Source organism: Toxotes jaculatrix, chromosome 22, assembly GCF_017976425.1.
Source record: "Toxotes jaculatrix isolate fToxJac2 chromosome 22, fToxJac2.pri, whole genome shotgun sequence".
Classification (NCBI taxonomy): Eukaryota; Metazoa; Chordata; class Actinopteri; family Toxotidae; genus Toxotes; species Toxotes jaculatrix.
This window is the reverse complement of record NC_054415.1, coordinates 15,452,603-15,474,568: the sequence shown is the minus strand read 5'-3', so window position 1 is coordinate 15,474,568 and position 21,966 is coordinate 15,452,603. Positions and strand designations below refer to the sequence as shown.

At 44.2% G+C, this 21,966-nt stretch overlaps 2 protein-coding genes across 3 annotated transcripts in view; one reads left to right on the top strand and one right to left on the bottom strand.

The window, feature by feature from the left end:
• Positions 1 to 8,429: 8,429 nt before the first annotated feature.
• Positions 8,430 to 21,505, bottom strand: braf (B-Raf proto-oncogene, serine/threonine kinase). Of its 2 annotated transcripts, XM_041030539.1 has the most exons (20): positions 21,350 to 21,505; positions 16,953 to 17,054; positions 16,544 to 16,831; positions 15,823 to 15,926; positions 15,223 to 15,325; positions 14,953 to 15,101; positions 14,703 to 14,822; positions 14,452 to 14,611; positions 14,006 to 14,045; positions 13,175 to 13,294; positions 11,847 to 11,983; positions 11,655 to 11,772; positions 11,396 to 11,480; positions 11,082 to 11,258; positions 10,928 to 10,974; positions 10,658 to 10,776; positions 10,446 to 10,577; positions 9,776 to 9,910; positions 9,310 to 9,463; positions 8,430 to 9,190 (listed from the first exon to the last, which is right to left on the bottom strand). In XM_041030539.1, exons 1-20 carry the CDS (start codon positions 21,503 to 21,505, stop codon positions 9,168 to 9,170), a joined length of 2,469 nt encoding a protein of 822 aa, XP_040886473.1. In that variant the 3' UTR covers positions 8,430 to 9,167. The 2 variants fall into 2 exon arrangements, with proteins under 2 accessions (XP_040886473.1, XP_040886474.1); XM_041030540.1 differs by lacking the exon at positions 13,175 to 13,294.
• tmem178b (transmembrane protein 178B) overlaps positions 17,069 to 21,966 on the top strand; it is an 81,484-nt gene continuing 76,586 nt past the window's right edge. The window contains 2 exon segments of the mRNA XM_041030553.1: positions 17,069 to 17,161; positions 17,248 to 17,381. The gene's annotated coding sequence lies outside the window, so the exon portion shown is untranslated.

The following is a 21,966-nucleotide window of genomic DNA, read 5'->3' as shown; positions in this document are numbered from 1 at the left end:
GCTTTGATCATTTTGTCTGCAGCAAATTTGCTGGAGCTGTAATGTTATGGCTCGAAATGACAGCTTTTTGTCTTTTTATACTCCTGTGCATCTAAGAAGTATAATAGAATCAAACAGTGATAACTGGGCCTTCTTTCAAGGTCCTCTCTGAATCCAGCTGCCGAGGCCATGTGAGGATAGGTGGGGTGAGTTGTTGCTCTCTAATATAAGAGAGAGAAGAAGAAGCCAGAGATTAGACCAAGAACAGGTCCCTGCGGCGGCTCATTGGCTGCCATTGACCGTATTGACTGGAGCTGTTAAAGCAACAAGTGAGCAACAGTTGTCTGATGGCTGCAAATGTGCTGAGCAAGAAAATGGTAATTACAGATGCCCCCCCCCCCAAAAAAAAATTTGCTGTGCATACATTAAAGTGTAATCAGCACAATGTCCTGTATTTAAGAGCTCTGCTTTAGCACAGGCTGATGGTGGTGTTGATGTATGAAACACCAGCTCTGTGTCATCTGTTTGCTGCTGTATGTGCGATATGAATGCAATGAGGTCAGGGATGTAAATGAGGAGATGTATGAGTGACAGGAGGGTTACGGACATTTAAATCAGCCATCAGGCGCTCAAGCTGCTCTGCCACTGATATTTGATTCTCTGTTGAACTTAATTCATTTCTTCTTCTTTTTTTTTTTTTACTTCATTTTTCCAAAGGAAGTCAGGTGAGCTCTTTGTAGCGTTTGCTCGTGAGCTGCTCCAACTGTTGTACAAGGGCACTTCCACTGTAGACGAGGGGGTGGTGGGTGGGTGGTGAAGGGGTGCAGAGGGTGATTCATTCACCTTCCCTCTTCCGTATTTTCCTGACAGATGTTTCATACTGCCTGCACGGTGTGGGAGGATTAGGATCTCATAGCTATTACATACTGTCATATAAATAAAGGTATCCATATTGTAACCACAGCGGTGATAAATGGGAAATATGATATGAGAGACAGGCAGTCTCTGCCACTTTATGAAGGGTTGTAAATATGTTTAATGGTGCGCATTATCATATTTCAGGGGCGCAGACAGTCGGAATGCGGCTGGAAAATTGAGATAGAGTCAAGGCGGGGGCACGGCGTGATGCTCTGCACCTCCACGCAGGCTAACATGTTACACTCCAGCCTGTACACGAGCACACAGCTCCTGCAGGAAGCCTTTTTGCACACTTTATTGTGCTGTAGGTTTAATTTAAAATGGATAAAGCTGCCATTGCAGCCCATCAGTGTACACGTAACTTATGAGTAACGTGAAAACACTGGAATCTTTTATTTCCTGTTTGCTTTACTTCTCCTTGACATGTGTCTACAACTTGATTGGAGTCCACCTGTGGCCAATTAAATGGATTGGACATAGTGTAGAAAGAAAGAAAGGCTTATAAAGCTCTCAATGGTCTTGGTCCTAGTATTTTTATTTATTTAATGGTCTATTTATCCACACATTTTAGTGTGTTTTATTACTTCTTTCATTTTAACTGGATTTCTGGTTTCACTCCATCAGATTTCCTCTCTTAGCATTCTCCTTATCGTTTTTTCAAACTTCACTTTGATTCCTTTTATGTTATTTACTTTATTCTATTATCATTTTTATTTTCCCTGTTGTTTATAAGTTTATTTATTTATTTATTTTGAGTTTTTATCCTACCTCCGGTGTTTCCTTGTTGCAAATCCATGAGATTTATGATAGCGTTTCCTCGGTTCTTGTTTTTATTGAAACCCTTTTGTTCTACACTGTGAATGCTGATGGATTTTGATGGTGTGTGCATGTGTGTGCGTCTGTGTGTGTGTGTCTGTGTGGGGTGGGAGCCTATTCGGGGCATTCTGTTAAGCACTTTGTACTACAACGTATTTGTATGAAAAGTGCTATACAAATAAAGTTGGATTTATTGATTGATTGACATGAAGTCTGAGGAGCTCTCTGTGGACCTCTGTGGTAAATCTGTGGTGAGGCATATAGATCAAAGCAAGTGTATAATGGACATGTTGTCAGTTGACATATTTAGCAACGGTGCAAACGTGGATACTGAACATGTATCATGACTCTGGTTCTGTAAAATACATGTAGTTGCTTCACTCATTCATTCATTCATTCATTCAAAAAAAAAAAAAAACCCTTGCCTCTGAACATACAGTAATTCAGCCAGATTACATTTCCTACCACACAAATTTGCTGTTGCAGTTTAGTTGTATCTAAACGTAATTTCTAGGAGACAGGGTTGAGTGTGTTTATCTGCTAAGCTGCTTATCTGCTAAGCTGCATGAGTCAAACTGCCTTTTGTGTGTGTGTGTGTGTTTGGTGCATGCATGTGTATGTGTGTGTGATGTGATCGCAGCACAGCCACTGATGAACTCACTTACACTCTTCCCTAAGTAATAACTTCTGTTCGACAAGTCTTTAATACAGATGAATGAATTTGACACGACGTGAAATTAATTTCTCTCGGATCGCATTTTCAGTCGCAAGCCAAGTTTCCAAGTCATCTGATAAGTATTTATGTGAGTGTATCTTTTTGTATGTGTATATGTGTGTGTGTGTGTGTGTTTGTGTTATGTGTGTGAGTTACAGTCAGTCAAAGTTGCACAGCAGCTCCTTGGCGACTCCTGCAGCATCAGTGAAGAACTGCTCTCTGATAATAAGCTTTATAGTGGTGGAGCAGCATCTTTCACCAGCACAGAGCTTTCTAAGGAAAATAACACATAGACCCTGTTTATGTTCTCAGGTCCCCGAATCACTGTGGAGATGCTGTACCCCAAAAAGGGTCAAGCGAACGATCGATCAACCGATCCATCAATCGATCGATTGATCGTCAGCTCCCGTGGGCCTGTTCCTGAGATCTCAGCAGCTCCTGTGGTGAGTCCAGTGTTATCATAGAGAGAACAGATGGGTAGAGCTAAGTTGTTAAAGCAAAGCTATCCTGCTGTGGAACAGATATAGGTTTGCTTTGCTCATTTCTTTTCAGGATCCAAAGGATCCATGACTGAGACGAGCCTATATCCTTCACCGAGCCTGTTGTTGAGTTTCCAGCAGGGAAAGCTTTATTAAAATATCAGGCTTTCATGAGCTCTGGCCATGGCTGGATTATGTTAGCAGGCCTCAGGGAAGCAAACAAACAAACAAATAAATAAATAAATAAATAGGAAATGCTGTAGGTGTGTTTCAACATGTGCTGTGAAGCAGAAGTTAGAGTTTAGCTGTGTGGAACTTTACATGACCTCTGGCTCACATCAGCACTTCATCAATATAGCAACTGAACATTTAAGCTTCTTTCCAGGAAACTTCCAGTTCCAATCAAGGACTTTTTAGGAAACAACATGACCTAACATTATGTATAGTATATTCTATTGTTTTCTTCTGTTTCTATATTATTTTCTGTTCACAATTTTCCTTTTCCTTGTTTGATTCCACATTGTTTTTATTTTCCTACAAACAAATTACACACACACACTTATATTCATTTACTTTCATTTGATTAATTTTTTCCATTACCTTTTTCATTTAAATAAATAAAAAATAAAATAAATGCTAAAGCTCCATGAAGGAACTTTAGCATTTATTTTTATTTATTTATTAATTAAGTTTGCACCAATGAAAATTATCTTATTATTGTCAAGCTTATTTTCATACCTCACTGTTACACAAACTGATTGCATTTAAATTGCCTGATGATGTCTGAAGTCAACTTTGATAAAAGGAGTTTTATTCATTCATTTTTTTAATTAAACTTGGCTTCTTTTGTTTCCAATTTTTCCAATATTGTTTGTACCTGATTAAAAATGCAGCAGGAGTCACAGCAGAGAAAGTCTGCTTGAATGAAGTTAATTACACAACCTTTACGTACAGATCAGGTACACGCTGAACCCCGTGTACAATGTGATGTCGACTCACACAAGTGTGAGACAGCATCATTAGCCTGTGTTGCACCTCCTCACGGCGGCACATGTTGCTGGGAACATTACGGCAGCACATGCTGCCACCGTGTGGACGGAGAACATGACTACACCGCACAAAAAGGACACACAAACCCAGAAATACTACAGTTTTCATGCACTTCTTTAATATATCAGTTTTTCATATTCACAACAAATACATTAAGCTTTTTCTTCTTATGATACAGCCTTAAATATTTTTACACTCAACCGTATTTCTCAGAAGTCTGCCTATCAAAACATCTTTTAATCTTTGTCTCTTTATTTTGAACATTTTATAATTTGTTACATTTGTAGTCTCCATGCCTCCTAGCAAACTGACAGTATTTCCTTTGTACAACTATTTACAGGTGAAACTAAATAAAAACATAACAAAACAAATCTCCATAAAGTTTTTTTTTTTTCTTTTTTTTCCCATGATAGTTCTCAGTTGAAAGGAATCGTTTGGGGTTTAAGGTGCAGGCAAAGGAGGAGAGAGGGGGAATGTTTCAGAAGAAGGAAAAAAAAGGAAATGAAAAGAGAGAGGTTGATGAACAGAGAGTTGTGCGTTAAGAGGAAGAGGAGGAGCAGAGGGTGTGAGGTGAGATGGGAGGAGGGGAGAGGAGGGGAGAGCCTCCTGTTTCCTCCTGTAGATGCTATGAAATGTTAGCGGATTCGTATCTGTGATAATATTCTCATAGAAAACAAAGATCTCTAAGGATAAATAAACACAGCACTAATAAACACACTGCTGTTTACTTCCTCAGGTCCCCGTCATCTCAACCATGAGCGATCTGAAAGTGAGATACAGCTGATCCAGCTGCCGCTAACTCCAAATCCAGCTGTCTGAAGGACCACGCTGATGCCTGTGGAGGAGGACTGAGGCCAGGTGCTACTTCTAGTAAGGCTGACAGATCATTTTAGACCTGGGAGATACTAGTTCACAAAACCAGCTTAAATCAAGGCCCACTTCCTCACTCGTTCTCGACCGTATCACATGGTCTTCATCATCAGATGTCCGTGATCTGAGCCTCTCTAAGATCTCAAATCTGTGCAGGATTTAAAGTCGACCTCGACAACTAATTCTTCACCGATCAAAAGCTCTGGAACAAGCAACTCAGTAAGTAAAGCTTGAGTTGAAACTGTTTAGTCTCCAACTCTTACCAAGATTAAGAATGACGTTAAAAGCCAACATCAACCAGACGTACTTCAGTTCAGAACTGTTCAGAACCATCAAAAGTCTGAACATCTGCAGCTGGCACTGAGTGAGCTCAACATGCCGAAGAAGACCATGTGATACGGTCAAAAGCTCCAGAGCAAGCACGCAAGTGAGACTGTTTTCATGTGTCCAGGTTTGGAGATAATTGTCTTTGTGATGCTGGCCTCCACCACAATACGATAAATGGCTTTCACAGGGACTATTTACCTGTGAGAAAACAGCTCCAGCTGTGACTGTTTACTATGGAGTGAGCAGATTATCCAGAGGAACAGGTTTCAGTGCTGTGAGAACCACAAACTAAATTCTATCTACCTCCATTTTATTGGGTTGAAGGCCGAAATCTGACCAATATCTCAAAATCAAGACACATATCAAATACACTTTACATGACTTCATCCTCCTCTTCCACAGGCACCAGTATGACTTAAACTTATGTCAGGGCGTCTTTGTTAGCTTCAGAACTTTCAAATGAATTTCATGACCAAGAAGTTGTCGGTACTTCTATGACTCAAAATCTCCTTCACAACCCGAACAGGTTCAGATGGCGTCAGCTCGTTTCTCCTCAGATGTGGGCAGAGAGGCACCTCGCTCACATCAGAGGTGTGACACGACTGCAGGATATGTAATGTTTTAATAAAAGGCCGACATCGTCTCTATATACAAGTCAAACTCCTAACCTGCAGACGATGTGTGAGTCAGGTAAAGATAATGGTCAGACTGTAGAAGAGTAGTACAAACCAAACTCTGTGGAGCCACTTCAAGCTCAAAACCTACTGGTTTGTTTGTTGTATCCACATCATTAGACACACGAGAATCCACATGATGCTTAGAGCTACCCGGATAGACCGCCATTTACAAATCTTGCAAACACACAGCAACATTAGCACGCACTTAAAGTTGTGTCTCTGGTCACCAGATGAATGTTACATTAAATATTCACTCGTCCTTTTAGTTCAGTTTTGGTCTCCACCAACTCCTGAGAAAAATATCTGGCTCGTCAGCTGCTAAATGCTCCAACGTCTTCACCATGTTAGCTGCTAACTCCGTCTGGAGGCAGGTTAGTTTAACTGCAGACCGAAGCAGATGTTTGAATTTTACAAATTAACCTTATTTTCTTCTAAATGAATTTGAGTCACCTGGAGGTTTGTTTCCTGATCATCTGACAGACGAGATGTTTACACTGTGTTGCCCAATCCAAAGTGATAATTTGTGCTTGTTATCCTTCAACAGCCTCACCTACAGCTACGTAACATGCGGGACAATGCAAAGCCAAATCAAGCGCACCCTCACTCAACAAAATGAAATCACCACCCAACAGCTGGAGGACATTAAGTACCTTACACTGATAAATATCCGGCTTCGCACAGGTTTGAGTTTGGTTGCTCTTCAAATTTGGGAAATGCTTTCGTCTGCTCTCTTAACCTGCGTGATGAGATCACACCCACCTGACGTGTTTTTTTTTTTTTCCCAACCTTGTAAGCTGCTACAAATATTTCCTACTACTTCCTATTTTCATTATGCTTCCCGTAACACATGTCATGAGCTGCCCAGGGACTAAAATGTCCAAACTACAGGAAGTCGTAAGACCGTCTTTGGGTCAGGGCTAGCAGTTTCCCCCCGCTTCCAGTCTTTGTGCTAAGCTAAGCTAAAATCGTTGCAGCCCTATATCTCTCTATCATAGACTTGAAAAGGTGGGGACTGATGGGTAAGATGACAAGGAAGTGTATTTCCTAACATAATGGACTGCCCCCCCCCCCCCCCCCCCCCCCCCCCAAAAAAAAGTGTAATAACAGTGCTGTGGTGGAAGGGGTGTGGGGTTAGTTCATGATGTTTACAATGGACAGACGTAGATGGATGCCTCGACCGTTCGCTCTACCTCCAAAACATCCACTGATCAGGCCAGCGGTCTCACTTTCTCAGCTCCCATCACACTCACTCCTTCAGGCTTTTATCAAAGACAGTCCGCGGGTGACAACTGAGCCTCCCAAGCCAAAATATTCACACTTCAGCCCCTGCAGATGACTCATGCATTAGATGGATTTTGGGTCATCAGCTCTGCGTTGTCACAATTAAAAAAAAAAAAAAAAAAAAAAAAGAGTCAAGGCAAGTCGCTCATTTGCTTCGATCCGTCTCTACAAAGTGCAAGTACACGAGTCACAAAGACTAAAACAAGCGTCTAAAGAAAGACTGATATAGCGTCAAATAAAGCGGTTCGGAAAATTAGTCCAGAAAACAAAAAGATTCACATAAATAAGTAAATATCTGCAGGCCTGCCTGTACAGAAAAAAAAGGCAAACAATGACAATAACAAAATCAAAAGAACCTGTAACACCTACAACCATCAACACACGCCGGAATGAAAAGAAAAGTACAGGTGCATGTGTGTAGAGAAGGTAAAAGGTGTGATTCGAAGAACGTTTTCAGACCCCCCCCCCCCCCCCAAACAAGACTAACACACCTCTGCAGAAGATCACTGGTCCTTTTTCAGCAGGTTACGCTGCAGCACGTTAGTCAGAAACTGCAACAAGTAAGGTCCCCGTTTTAAGCTGAGTGCAATATTAAAGCCACGTATCAAAAAAAAAGAAAAGACACAACATGCACTTGGAGTCACAACAAAAAAAACTAAAAAAAAAAAAAAAAAATCGGACGTTGGGTTTTGTGGAAAAGCGTCAAAAGCAAATTGAGAAGCTTCGCTGCAGAGATGCTGTGTAACAGCCACAAGTACTGTACACACAGCTTAGCTTAGCTTAGCGTAAACCATGGGCAGCAGCTTAGACCTTTAAAAAAAAAAAAAAAAAAAAAAAAAAAAAAAAGAAACACCCATCATCAAAGCAATCTGCATTTTCTTCCTCCCTCTGAGTCTGAACAGCTCCTGTGGTCGGCCCAACGTGACCGGCTCCAGAGTTTTCAACCAGAAATCCTCTAAAGCTGGCTACTCAACATAATACCTTACTCACTGGCTTAGACCAGTTTCTTTAAAGAGAATCCGAAATATCCCAGTTAGCATTTTTCCTCCGAGCTCTGAACTGTTTTGCTGCAAATCGACGGAAAGTACCGCTTCTCCCGCTTTCACATGCAAACTCTCTTTCCACAGGTGAAGAGCTGCTGCTGTTTCATCACAGGGGTCATCAAATCAGTTGGAGGCAAACAAGAAGGCAAACGACAGTGTTTTGCAGAATTTGGTTCAGCATTCAGCCCCAAAAACCTAAAAAACAAAAAAGAAAAGAAAAAAAAAAAGCAAAGGCCTGTGCTTGCATGACCGGGAGGAAAGTTTTTTTTTTTTAAATAGCTACCATCTCTTCAAAAGAAACAAAGGACCAAAAAAAAAAAAAAAAAAAAGCTCATCATCATTCCCAGCAACTGCTAGCTAACAAATCTGAAACATGAGAAACAAATGAAAAAGTAAAAAATAGATCTATCGTTCAAGTCATCTTCCTTCGGGGGGTTGACCCTCGCTTTCAGTGACCTCCGGCTGTTCTCGGGAACGGGGGCGCCTGACGCCTGACCCTCCGCCTCAGCCGTCCGGATGGGAGGCCGCTCCTCCTTCCCGCGGCAGGGGGAGGCCCCCGTGCACTGCGAAAGGAAAAACGACGAGACGAGCGGCTCCAGAAGCCTCGACTTTCCTGATGTCTCGCCTCTGCCGCTCCCACCGCCCCCCCCTCCTCCCCCACTTCCTTTTGGCCTTCATCTTTTCCCTCCAGCAGGCAAGAAAACTGTTTTGGTATGGATATTTTTTTTTCCTTTTTTTATAATTCAAGTTGCTTTTTTTTTTGTTTTTTTTTTTTTGTTTTTTCCTAATTCAGTTTTGTCTGTCGCTGTGGCCGTTTGCCTGCTGGACAGCTTTTAGTTGCCTCCTGTGAGGCTGCCTTCTTCAGGTTGATAGAGGAAGAAGACAGCCCATTCTCTGAGACTAATTTTTCTTTTTTTTTCTTTTTTTCTTTTCAGTAATGAATGAATCCACCGCAGGGACACGAGACTTTTGAGAAGTGACGAGGGATGGACTGGTGGGAACTCTGCAGCACTTACTTGAATGCCGAAAACTCCCCTGAAAAAAAAAAACAAAGACATGGAGAACATGAACGTGTGAAGCACTGTCGCAGCAGTGATCGTCTGCTCTCAAACACACCTCCACCTGTGTGTATGTGCGTGTGTGTGTGCGCTCACCGTAGCCACCGGCCTGGATGGGGGTTTTGGGTGAGGCGCAAGCGTACAAGCTGAAGTCCTCCGTCTGAAACCCGGCTCGGTTTAACGAAGGCTCCGAGGCGCTGCGGTGGATTTTGGGTAACGAGCGAGCCAGCAGCTCGATGGACGCCAGGATCTGAGGGACACAACACGCAGTACGGCCACACATTCAGCAGCAGGACACAACACCAAGAAAAGTGTCACGCACTCTCTCCTAAAAGTCTCCAGGAAAGGGAAGTATTATACCCTTTGAGTTAATGCATGGCTTTTAATATGAAACAACCGTACAGGAAGTTTCTCAATGACTTTGGGCCAATACAAAAGAGCAGTATGTCTGACATGACTCTGTTACTGTACTGATGAAATTAATACTGTGGACAGATAGATTATGCTAAAGATGGAGGAAATTTGTCTTATTAGCAAATACTCATCCGAATTTGTTTCTGACCTGAGGGAAGAGAGGCCGCTCCTCTCTCTTCTTCTTGAGGCAGTCCGCCATCAGTCTCTTCATGGCCTTCGGACAGTTGCTGCGCACCTTGCTGAGGTCGGGAGACAGGTAACCTCGACCCACCATGAATATGATCTGTGCGCAGAGCAGGTAAGAGTCACTACAGTATTTGTTTGCAAAGATAAACAGGCTGTTGTAGAGGCTGTAGCTTCCTGCCTGGACTGTCCCACTATAGTATGTATACTTTCACACTGTTTCCTGTCTAGTTCAATTAAATCACATTAGAGCATTTTATAATTAAGTGCACAGATTAACATAATGACTTTATCAGAGAGAAAATGATAATGTTTTTATACTTTTATTTTGAAAAGGCTCAATGGTAACAGCTCTAAATGATTATAAAGGAAGTGGAATCATCATTGCCTTTCAGCTTAAATGAGATTAGAACAATACCGTTGAAATCAGAGGCCAATAAACCCGAGTTGTTTGTTTGATGCTGGTAAAACACCAGCAGCCCACAGCTGTGGTTTCCCTTTTCCTGACCTTATTCATTTAGCCCGCGCAGGGACTTTTACTTACACCACTTGCTCATAGTTTATAGTTTGTTTAATAATTTGAGGATCACCAGCCACATTTTGTTTCCCCACATTAGCGCTTTAAAAGGTCTCACCTGGTCTCTGTTGTTGATGTTGGAGTAGGGCAGCGCTCCTGACATGAGCTCGTACAGGACGATGCCAAAGGCGTAGACGTCGGACTGGAAGCTGTAGGGATTCTTGTCCTGCAGCCGGATCACCTCTGGGGCCTGTAAGAGCGTGGAAGTTAAAAGAGGAGAAGAAAGAAAGAGAAGTGGCAAAAAGAGAACTGCAGCGAAGCGTCACTGACCATCCACAGTATCGAGCCCGACAGCTGTTCAAACTGGTGCGAGCCGCTCCAGCGGGACTTGACCGTAGCCAGGCCGAAGTCTCCGATCTTCACCGTCAGGTCCTCGTGGAGGAAAATATCTGGGAGGAGGGTCATGGAAACAAATCTCGACGCTCGCTGCCATGTGGCAAAATAGATCAGCTACGGTTAGAAATTTATTTTGGGGGAAAAAAAACAGGAACACACTGGTTTAAAGATTAAGTGACTTGGTGAAATGTTTCAAAAGGATACTGTTGCTCTTCAGGTCTCTGTGGATGATTGATTTGGCATGCAGGTAACTGAGGAGGAAAGAGAAGTTATTAGTCGTAATATAAACACACAATGTAACCTGACTGCTTTTGCATTTGCGTCTGTGTGTGTGTGTAGGGGCTTCTGGGAAACTCACTCCATGCCCTGAGCGGTCTGCCGGGCGATGTCGATCAGCTTGATCATCTCGAACTTGGTCTCGATGATGTGTAGGTGGTGGTACAGACTGGAGCCTTCGCACCACTGGGTCACTATGGCCAGCTGAGGCTTGGTGGTGTAGCCCATGAACAGCAGGATGTTCACATGACGCGTTTTCCTTAGAGGGAACACACACACACAGGTTGATGAGACTACACAACTGCAACTGCTTCACTAAAGGAGGATACTTCACTAATACGATGTCCTTGTGTATCCATGGGTTCTGCTGTAGAAAGAGACGGTGGATGGAGTTACCTGAGGACTCCCACTTCGTTCTTGAAGGCCTGGAGCTGCTGTGGCGTGGGAGCAGTGACGTTCAACATCTTCACTGCTACATCACCTGAGAGGAGAGAGAGAGCGAAGGATTTTTAGGATCCACGGGAACCAGGTCATTGACATTTAAGTTTTAAATTAAAAAAAAAAAAAAAAACTAAACTAAATACACTTGTTTATTTATCTATTTATTTATTTGATACCCAAAGGATGTCAACAGTTTCCTCTGTGTTTTTCTTACCGTGCCACTTTCCCTTGAAGACAGTTCCAAAGGATCCGGAGCCTATCCTCTGACCCAGAGTGATCTGACCCTCGGGGATCTCCCAGTCATCGCTGGAGTCCCTTCTCCCCAGGGTTTTCTGTTTCACAGGACACACAGTCAGCACACACACAACTGCAGTGTGCGCTCAAACGCAGAAAAATAGTCTCTCACCATCTTATTGCGGTCCTCGGACGAGGATGACGACTTGCGCTCCCTCTGTTGGCACGGCGACTTCTGCGGAACCTTGACGTTGGTCAGAGAGCCGGGCAGAGAGGCGGGCGGCGTGGCCGACAGCCCTGTGGTGGAGCCTGCAGCGGGAGCGTGGGTGACAAGAAGAGAAACAATAAAAGAGGCCATTAGAGAGACGGGGGTCAAAACAGAAGATGAGACAAAGCAGAAAAGAGTGAAGAAAGAGAAGGTCTGGTCGAGGACAGGATCTGAGGCGTCTGTATCAGTCGGGTGTGTGTGTTTTGGTCACATGCACTGAGGTGTGGAGGGGGTGGAAAGGGGGGTGGGGGGTGCTTGGTTGGATGGCAGTTAATGGCTTAATCGTCTTGACTTCACAAATCAGTCACTGTTATTAATTAGTTCTGTCTGAATTACAAAGGAGATTGCAATGTCTAAGAGGAAGTCAGCTGAGTTTAAACCATTTACAGTAAAACTACATACACTATTAAAACTAAAACTACTACATTATTTCAGATTACACTGTCAGGCTCAGCTCGTGCAGCATTTAACCATGAAAGTGGGAAATAGACAATAAAAATAACTGAAGTAAACATTACAAATGAATCTGAATTCGGCCCGAGCTATTATTTCTAAGAGAACTAAAGTGTGAACAAACAAAGAACAAACTGGTCTGAATGTACACACCAACCTGTTCTGCTTCTGCTATTTACACTCAGCCGAAGACAGAGCACATCAGCTGTTTTAACAAACAGACACTGGGCCGTGTCTCCCACAGAGCAGAGAGTAGACTAATAATTGCATCGGTATTTGTTGAGGAGCCGGTGTCTCTCATTTTATTACCGCAATTATGCAGCAGTTCTAAATAAATACAGCACTAATTTCCAATGTTATTATTCTTTTGGAAATATTACATAAGTGATGTTAAGAATGTTATTATGCTAAATGCTAAATGGTTCGTGTTGACTGTTGATTTATTCTCCACAACAGGTAATAACTGAAGAAAGGAGGAATCAAACCACCATCCACAGAACCAGAGGTGTGTCGTCAGAGTGCTGCTGAGAGGTGTGTGTGTGCTGTCAGGTGTGTGGCAGAGAAAACATGTGAGGACACAGAGGAGAAAGGGACAGAGAAGAGGGAAGTGGGGGTAGGGGGTACACACAGTGGATGTTGTGGATGTGACACAGGGCTGGGGTTGGTGTGTGGGGAGGTTGGTGGTGGGAGGGTAGGGGTTGGGTTGGGGTGGGGTGGTGTAGTGAGAGGAGGGGGGGTAAAAGGTGGAAGGACACAGGAACACGCGGAGGCCTAACTACCTCGGAAAACAGGCTCGGGCTCAAAATCAAACACTATGTCATTGGGGTAGGAGTATAGGAGGGGGCTTGAGGTCCGTGTTCGGTGCTTCCTCAAGCAGCGGGCGGGGTGGGTCGGGGGGGCTGCAGGGCAAAGAGAGACAGACAGACCATCACTGCTACTCACCCTGCCCCTCTCACCTCTCACTAAATGTCCACGGATACAGCTGAGCTCCTGAACACGGAGCCCTCCTACCACAGTATGCCGTTAGCACGTTAGCTTAGCTCCGTTTTGCAGGGAGGTGTCACAAATCTCAGCCTTTAACATTTATTCTTTCTATTTCCGAGAGTGAAATACTGGAAGCAGGGGAGGGTGAAGACCACAGCAAACCTCAGATTTAATTTCAATCTTTATGATTTTCTTTCCGCTAAACTTCTGTTATGAAGTTGAAAGATTCGTTAGCTACATGTGCGTCTCCTGAGCTGACACAGCTACTCTAAGTAAGACTGGAAGAAGAGAAAGCGGTCTGCTGAAGTGGAACTACTTCTACTGAAAAACCCTGACCCACAGATCTGGAAAAAAAAAAAAACAACAAAACCTGTCTTCAGCTACTGCTTTCTGTAACTGACTGGCTGCAGGACTAAACAGAACTGACTCAACTCCTCGGGTCTGAATTCCACACACACACACACACACACACACATACACACAACACACACGCGCACACACAGAAGACCGAGAGCACGCAGACGCAGGATGGTGGGATAAAAAAAACAAAAAAAAAAAAACAAAAAAACAAAAAAAAAACAAAGCAGGCACAGAATAAGTCTGAAGTCTGCTACTTTTATCCTTACCTCCGTCTGACCTTGGTAAGCCCTGATCTCGAATCAGGTCCTGTAAAGAAGGAGGAGACAGACATAATAATACGAACACTGTCATCATTTACACACACTCGCTGTCTACTGTGCTCTCTGCTACACAAGGGGACGAGAGATAGCGTGCAAAATAACTACTGTGAGTCTAGAAGGTAACGTAGCTGATAGCTGCTACATTAGCCCTGTTAGCAGGCCACCTCCTGCAGGTTAAATGACTGTCATGACTCCAGGTGTATCCCTGCTCTGCTCTGCTCAAGGTGGCAGATGGAGGCCACCTTGGTCACATCTATGAGAGTGACTGACTGAAAAGAGGTGGCAGGTGAAGCCATGACAGTCAACTGAACGTCTACTTTGCGTTGTCTGTCCCCTGGCTAATGCTAGCAAGCCATCTGTGTGTCATTCCAGCAGAAGGAAAGCAGACTCACATCGATGTTGACAGGCTCGATGGTGTTAATGTGGACGTTGGGGGCTGAGGACGAACGGTCCCGCTGGCCGAACTGGTTGCGGTGGTCCTCCTCGTTGGGCCGGAAACTGGGCGGGATGGGTATGGACTTGGACGGAGACACAGTGGTATGGCATATAGACCTGTAAAGATGGAGATCTATCTGTTAATGAAAGTTGAAGACTTAGGATCTGCACTTTTCCCCACTCAGGAGCGTGAAGGTGGAGGACTCACCCGGTGGAGTCAGATGGGGGGAGTGACGGACAGACGTCGGACACGGGGGTGGTTCCCTCTGAGGAGACCTCCTCCTGGCTGAACGGGTGATGCTCAAAGAACTTGGACACTAACAACAAGCTGCGGGACACATGACATCCAGGTTACTTATTAATCATTCAGTCAATCCAAATTCCTCTATCTGCTATAGTTTACAGTGGGTTCAATCCTGAACTGGTCACACAGCATCACGCTGTGTTTTGCGACTTACTCTAGCTGGTCGTAGTTGACACACATGAGAGGAACCTCGGTGCTGCAGCGCTGGTGGAACTTGTACCCACAGGTCTGACAGCGGAATCCCTGGAACAGCAGCTTTCTGCAGAAGTCACAGAAGGCCAGTGTGAAGAAGGTCTTCCTCACCTGTCAAATAAACACACACACACATAGACATACATAGACCAGACATACAATGAGGGCTATGATCAGCACATACTGTTTACTGTGAGTCGCGATGTGTGGCTTTGTCGTTGACGGCGCTTACAAAGTTGTGCGTGGTGAGCGGCACATTCTCCAACACTTCTACGTGTAACTCCTCTCCTGTCAGCCAGGAGATGTCTGTGTCCCAGCCAATGGGCTTCTTCTCTCTGAAACAGGAAGTCAACGTTCCACTCATTTAAAAAGTATTATTATGAGATATATATACACACACACAGACACACATCAATTCAGTCATGCTGCTTACTGTATCCGTTCACTTGTTGCAACCTACCAGAACGTGCAGGGCTCATTACACAAAACCACAGCGGCGCACACAGGGCCAGTCATTTAAATTTAGAAACAGGCAGAGAGAGACAAGCAGAAGTGTCTGCAGTGTGTGAGGAAGCAGCACAGTTCAGAGATTCACTCTAATTTATGCAAATGAAGCTCGGGACGAAAACTGTAAATTCTATATTATCGCAGGAAACCTTATGTATTTTAACATTATATAATTATTACGCAAGTGCGACTATAGTATGTTATATAACAAAGACTGTTACTTGACACCAGTGTGTGGACAACATACAGCAAGAGAATGCAGAATGCATTAGTGCATGCATTATTAGTTAGTGCCCCTCTTTCGGTATGTGAGTGGCACACTTACCCATCCTGTATCCTGTACACCGCGCAGCACTCCGGGATGAGGCCTCGCATCATCAGAGCTTTCTTCAGTGAGTCTCTCACGGTCATCCCACAGCGGGCCGGGACCTGAACGCAGCACAGTGCTCACTGAGTTTACATCGGTAGAATCTGAACTCTCCCAAGCGCACCACTAACCCCCCCCCCCCCCCCCCCCCCCAAAGATGAGCACACGAGCGGTTACCCTGGCCAGTGTGTTTCACAGAAATGTCACAGAGATGTTTCAGGTCCTTCAGAAACAAATTCAAAATTTGTCCCACCGAGAACAGCGAGACAAAGTCCTCATCTTCAAAATGTTCCAGTACAAATGCTGGTACAATCAAAATATTTATTATTTATTGCGAGATTGACCTGAAAAAAAAAACCCCAGCATCAGTCAGGCTGTAGTTTTCTTCCAATGTCCAGTACAGTCATCTGTTGTTTTTACTCTAAATGAGGTATTTTTGGAAACGGTTAGTAAAACATATTCTTTAGTTTGTTGATGTGCTTATTCAGTGCAAACAGAGGATGATGTCACTGCACCCTAAGGCAGCCATTTCTGCAGCCTGCACCGATTTTTCAAGGAAAACTTTATGGCATCTATTTATCTAAAGGGGCAATGGTTCGCTTACAGCTACAACACATTAAATTCGACTTAAAAATCATCTTCACGACATACGTATCCTCAGAGAGGATGTCTGACATACCACTGTTCTCTGTTTGTTGGGCAGGAAGACCCGAACGATGGGTTTCTGGGGGGAGCGAGGGTTGGCCCGGCTGGCGTCGGCGGGGGTCTGCAGGACAGCCAAGGTGTTGGGGGCCGAGGGAAAGGCCTGAGCCCCACCTCCGACCCCACACCCTCCCATCTTGACCTCCAGAAGGGCTGGCATGGGAGAAGGAGTGCAGGAGAAGTCTGTCCCGTTCCCCATGGCCTCCAGCAGCTGCTGCTCCCTCTGCTGCAGGGCGTCTAGTTTACTGGTGTACTCCTCATAGGCCTGACGGGGACGACACAGCAGACAGAGAGCCCTGACTCGACGGCCTAAGAACCTCAGGTGACATTCATGAGATTATATGTTTTCTACAAAGCTATATTTACTAAAGTCAAAGAACTCTTACCTCTAGATATATGGAGGGAGGATTGTGTTCTCCTCCAAACTTGTCCAGAAGAGCCTCTAAGTGTTCTTGTGTCAACTTTATCATCTGTTTGATATTCCAGATCTGTGGGGACACACACCAAACAGAGTTACAGAGACAAATATCTGGCAGAGAGACACTGCAGACTTCCACATAGGATGCTGTCTTTCATGACCTGTGGACGTACAGAGGTGACTGCAAAGAAGACACCTGGGGCAGGGGACTCCAATCTGCTTTGGATATTTTTAATTCTTTTTTTTTTTCTCCTCGTGTGCAGAGAGCTAACAGGAAGTCAGTCGGCTCTGCTGGGGGAAGGACTCTACCGAGCATGCTCCGTGGGCCCAAAACCATGGGAGCATCAATGAACGGGGTGTCATCTTTAATCGCGGTATCCAGCTCAGTGGTTCCCCTGTATGTATTCAGCAGCAGCACACACTCACTCATGAAAATTTCAACAGTGTCGCACCTACATTCAAATTTGTGGTCATGTGAGGTCCCTCCTAATAAGTGTGTTGTTGTATTGTATTGTGACGCCTGTTTCCAAATTATATTTGAATTTTCAAACACAAATCAAATCAAAAACACTTAAGTTTAAATTACGACCGACTGACTCCTTAAATTTATCAGTCACTGGATGAAAAATAAATTCACATTATCATGAGGAAAGGGTTAGGATTTGTGTCAAAGTTCACGTTCTGTAAAGCTTTTTTATTTATTTTTTTAAAGTAAACCATATGTTTTTGTTATTAGTTAGCCATTATACTTTTTCAGTGTCTTCGGGACATTCAGCTTTTGTACGTTGAAGCATCCTCGAATGTACCGTTAAAAACAACCCCCTGCCCTCAGCTGCGGTGACTGTTAGCCGGTTTCTACTACAGAAACTTTTTCAACAATATTTTTCAGAAACTTTCCCTGAATTTCAACTGCATGTATTAAAGTCAAAATGCAGGTTCTGCACCGCCCCCCCCCCCCCCTCCAAAAAAGTCCCTAATCATGGGGATGTACTTTCCAAAGCCTGAGGAACTATCAGAGCAGACTGGACTGGTAAAATACCCTTGATGTTTTCACTCTATTTTTACTAACCACTATTTATTTTAAAAAAAACCCACAAGATGTAGTGATTATACTAATGATTATCCAATATTCTTTTCTTTGTAAACTGAATCTCTTTGGGTTGGTGAGACAAGGAAAAAAAAAAAGTTATTGACAAAACAATGAATTAGTAAATGCTGGAGTTTAGTCCCTGAAACTTAAACTTTGACATTAAACAGTTCTCGGAAAAAAGACGATAGATATAGATATCTGATGTAATCGATTGTTAATCTGCAGCAAGATTTTCAGAACTGAAGCCGATGGCTGCCCGGAGGAAAGAAAACCAAGTTAAAAGTTTTTTTTGGAAAAGGGCCAGTGTTGAAGCACTGACAACTCGCTTATGGGCAAAAACATGCAAAACCACTGGAAGTGTCCATCAATATTTTATGTCAAAGAACAGAGCGACGGTGTGCAGCGGCTTCGAAACTTATCACTCCCCCTTTTTTTCTTTTTTGCACACATTATTGTGTTGTAGTGGAAACACGTTTTTTGGATTCTTTTGCGAATTTATGAAAAAATCCAAAACTGAAATCTCTGCTTGGGCGAGTCTCTACATTCTTTGCACACCTGGATTTGGGCACTTTGTCCCATTCTTTCCATCAGATCCTCTCAGGCTCCGTCAGACTGGATGGAAAGCACCTGAACTGCCATCTCTCACCTGCCTCTCCACAGATGACTGGAACAACTGCACGTCAACAAAAACTACCACCTCCACTAGATATTAGCGGCCCTTAGGTTTAGAAAGCGTTTCTGCTTCCATCCCGGCAGCAGCTGGTTTGAAATCCCAGGCCTGCAGATAAAAGGTTGAAAACAGCTGGAGCTCTGATTTTAATGTTTAATCAAAGAGGATGAGAGAGGAGACGTGGAACACTGGACCCCTCCGAAAACAACTCAATCATGTATAACAACAGTCGCCTGATATGCAGACGTGACCACAACAGAGTGTCTGAGACTGACACGACGATATTTAGTTGACATATTAGTGACTGAGAATGAAATTAAAGGGGAAACCCACAACATCAACATAAGTTTACTAATCATGAGCTGCCTGCTTGCTCAGATTTGTCAAGTCTCATGAGTCATCAGGGTTAGCTCATGTTGAATCTGGAGACTTTAAATTAATTAGAGAAGTCAGGCTATAAAGTAGTATTTGTTGCATTATGGGAAACGTAGGATCCAGTGGTTTTGTTTTTTGGTTTTTAGAGCTTGGCCTATACTAGGAGCTAAAAGCCGGGGTATCTTAGCCTCTGCAGGACTGATCTGAGTCCCCCCCCCCCCAACTTTATGAAAGTGCAACACTAAAATCAGTGGGGTGCCTTTGAAATGTGTTGGAAGCACATCAGCACTTCTATAATCAGCCCACCGGAGCTCCCCTCGTGCTCCTGAAGATGGACTTGGATGCCATAGGTGTGGTCACTGGGGATCAGATCGACTACGGCCAACTGAAGATACAGAAGATTTTTTTCCCTGTTGATATTAAAGGACGATCATCATTAATCAGCACAAGTTAGTCTTGTTCCTTAATTTAAAGCAACCTCCTTTTCCATCTGCCCATCCTGACAAGCGTGCTGAGCAATCTCACAAAGCCTGTACCTCCATTCAACATATGCCTGCTGCTAAAGTTTGATTCTAGCCAGTGTGTGTGTGTGTGTCTGTGTGTGCGTGTGTGTCCACAAGGGTCCCTAAGCCCCACATGACCCTGGCTCTTTCCCCTCTGCTCCGCTGTCTTTACGTGCAGGGTCTATTTCTGCCTCTGAGGCCTGACTTTTATGTGCATTTCATTTGTTGCTGACTTTGTTTTAACACATGCAGCAAAACTAGTTTTTGTGTGTGTGTGTGTGTGTGTGTGTGTGTGATGAGAGAGACAGAGAGGAGGGAGGGAGGTCTCCATTCAGGGGAAGCAAGCTGTTGCTGGAAACAAATTTATTGTTTTCTGATCACTACATTGTCTGATAAACCGAACCAAAACACAGTTTAAAGACAGCAGCAGCAGCAGTGAGATCGGCTCTATCGACTGTTTTCAATGAGTGATGACAGAGAAAGCCCAGAGACAATCGGATCGTCCCCGGTAATGATGATGGACGATTGTCCAAACCTACCATGCCATAGTCAGACTGACATGTTAATAAGAAAACTCTTAACTACTGAGGTGATGAGATTTTTTTTTTTTTTGTGGGCCTAGAGGCCACTTGTGTCTTTAAAGGGACAGAATGAGACATTTGTCTTCTTCGGTTTGTCTGTTTCAGTTTAAAGGTAGAACATCTGATTTTTAGAAGTAATATTATATATTGTAAAAAAGAAGAAGAAGAAGAAGAAGCTGCTGACTGTTAGTGTGAGTGTGCTGCTACTGTGATGTAGCCTGCTGTCATGGTCCAGCAGTGAGGCCTCTGATCTGCAGACTGGAGACAGATTTCCAGGCTAGGCTACATGGTCACTGTGCATTAAATGATGAGGACACAGCCTGACTGATGGTTCCGCCTCTGTGTGTGTGTGTGTGTGTGTGTGTGTGTGTGTGTGTGTGTGTGTGTGTGTGTGTGTGTGTGTGTGTGTGTGTGTGTGTGGAGGTGGGGGCGGTGATTGTAAAGCCTGTAATATAAATAAAAGTAGCCCGTGTTATCTCAGTTGCACCTCAAAAGAAAAAAAAAAAGACTTGATTTAGCTTCCACCTCCATCATCATCACCATCATCATCATCAGCAGCAGCAGCAGCAGCAGCAGCATCTCCCCTTTGAGGTGAAGGAGCTGTGCGGATTAGTGAAAATGAAACTTGGGCCACATTACAAATGCACAAGAATGCATTAGAAAGCGGCGTAATTGCGTGTCTTTGTTGTGTCAACAGCGGTGTGTGCATGTGCGTGCGTGTGTGCGTGCGTGTGTGCGTGTATGTGTGTGTGTGAGCGTGTGTGTGTGTGTGTGTGTGTGTGTGTGTGTGCTCTGTTGGCGCACCAGGCTGCAGCTGCAGCGAAGCCTGGAAAACGAAGCCAGGAGCGAATGGAATAAAGCAGGCCCGAAATAAACACAGGCTCCGCCGAATAAAACCTTCCCCTCCCGCTCACATCAGTCTGTCGCATTTTTCTGTTCAGTGGAAGTCGAGGGACGTGAGAGCCCGGGACCCAGATGGATCGTTTACATTTAGCCCATCGTTCTTGCCCCCCTGCACTGCAGCCGCCACGATCCATGTTACAGCCGGTGTTTCCTGAAGATTTACATCCAATTACCTCCACTCGAGTCGGAGCCCGTGTCCCCCTGCCTAGCCTAGACTCGCTACCCAGCCGCCGTAGAGCTTACCTCCTCATCCTGCGGACCCCCGGGGATCCCCGACGTGCAGGAGGAGTCCAGCCCGGCGCCCAGCTCCTCCAGGCCCCGCTCCCTGCCCGGCTCCCGCTCCGCGGTGTCTCCGTTAAAGACGGGCGGTGGGGACTCGGCGCTGCTCAACGCCGCCATTTTAAACTGCGAGAAACTGAGTGGAAAATAATAGAGGGAAACGCAGGCTGGTGTTGAGGACAGGAGGGGGAGACAGAGACGCAGGACGACAGGGCTAAACTGGACTGGATGGATGGCACAGAACTATTACTGTTAACTTGGCACAAAAATATGTTATCATTATTATTATTGTTGTTCAAATGACCTGGATAATTTTAGGTTTAGAAGTGGTCTCCTCTCTACGGTTTCCAGTGGGTGATGGCGGAAGCGTCAAACTCATTAGCCAAGGTTAAAAATACTTTGTTGAAATTGGCCACGTGATACTGTAAAAAATCGGGTTCATCATTTTAAACAACCCCTCTTTAAAAAAAAAAAAAAGGAGCTTGAACATGACAGCAATTTTTATCTTTAAATTGCTGCTCTGTATATCTATTCCATTGTGATTACACTGCAATACACAGCTAACACAGTGCAAAGTATTA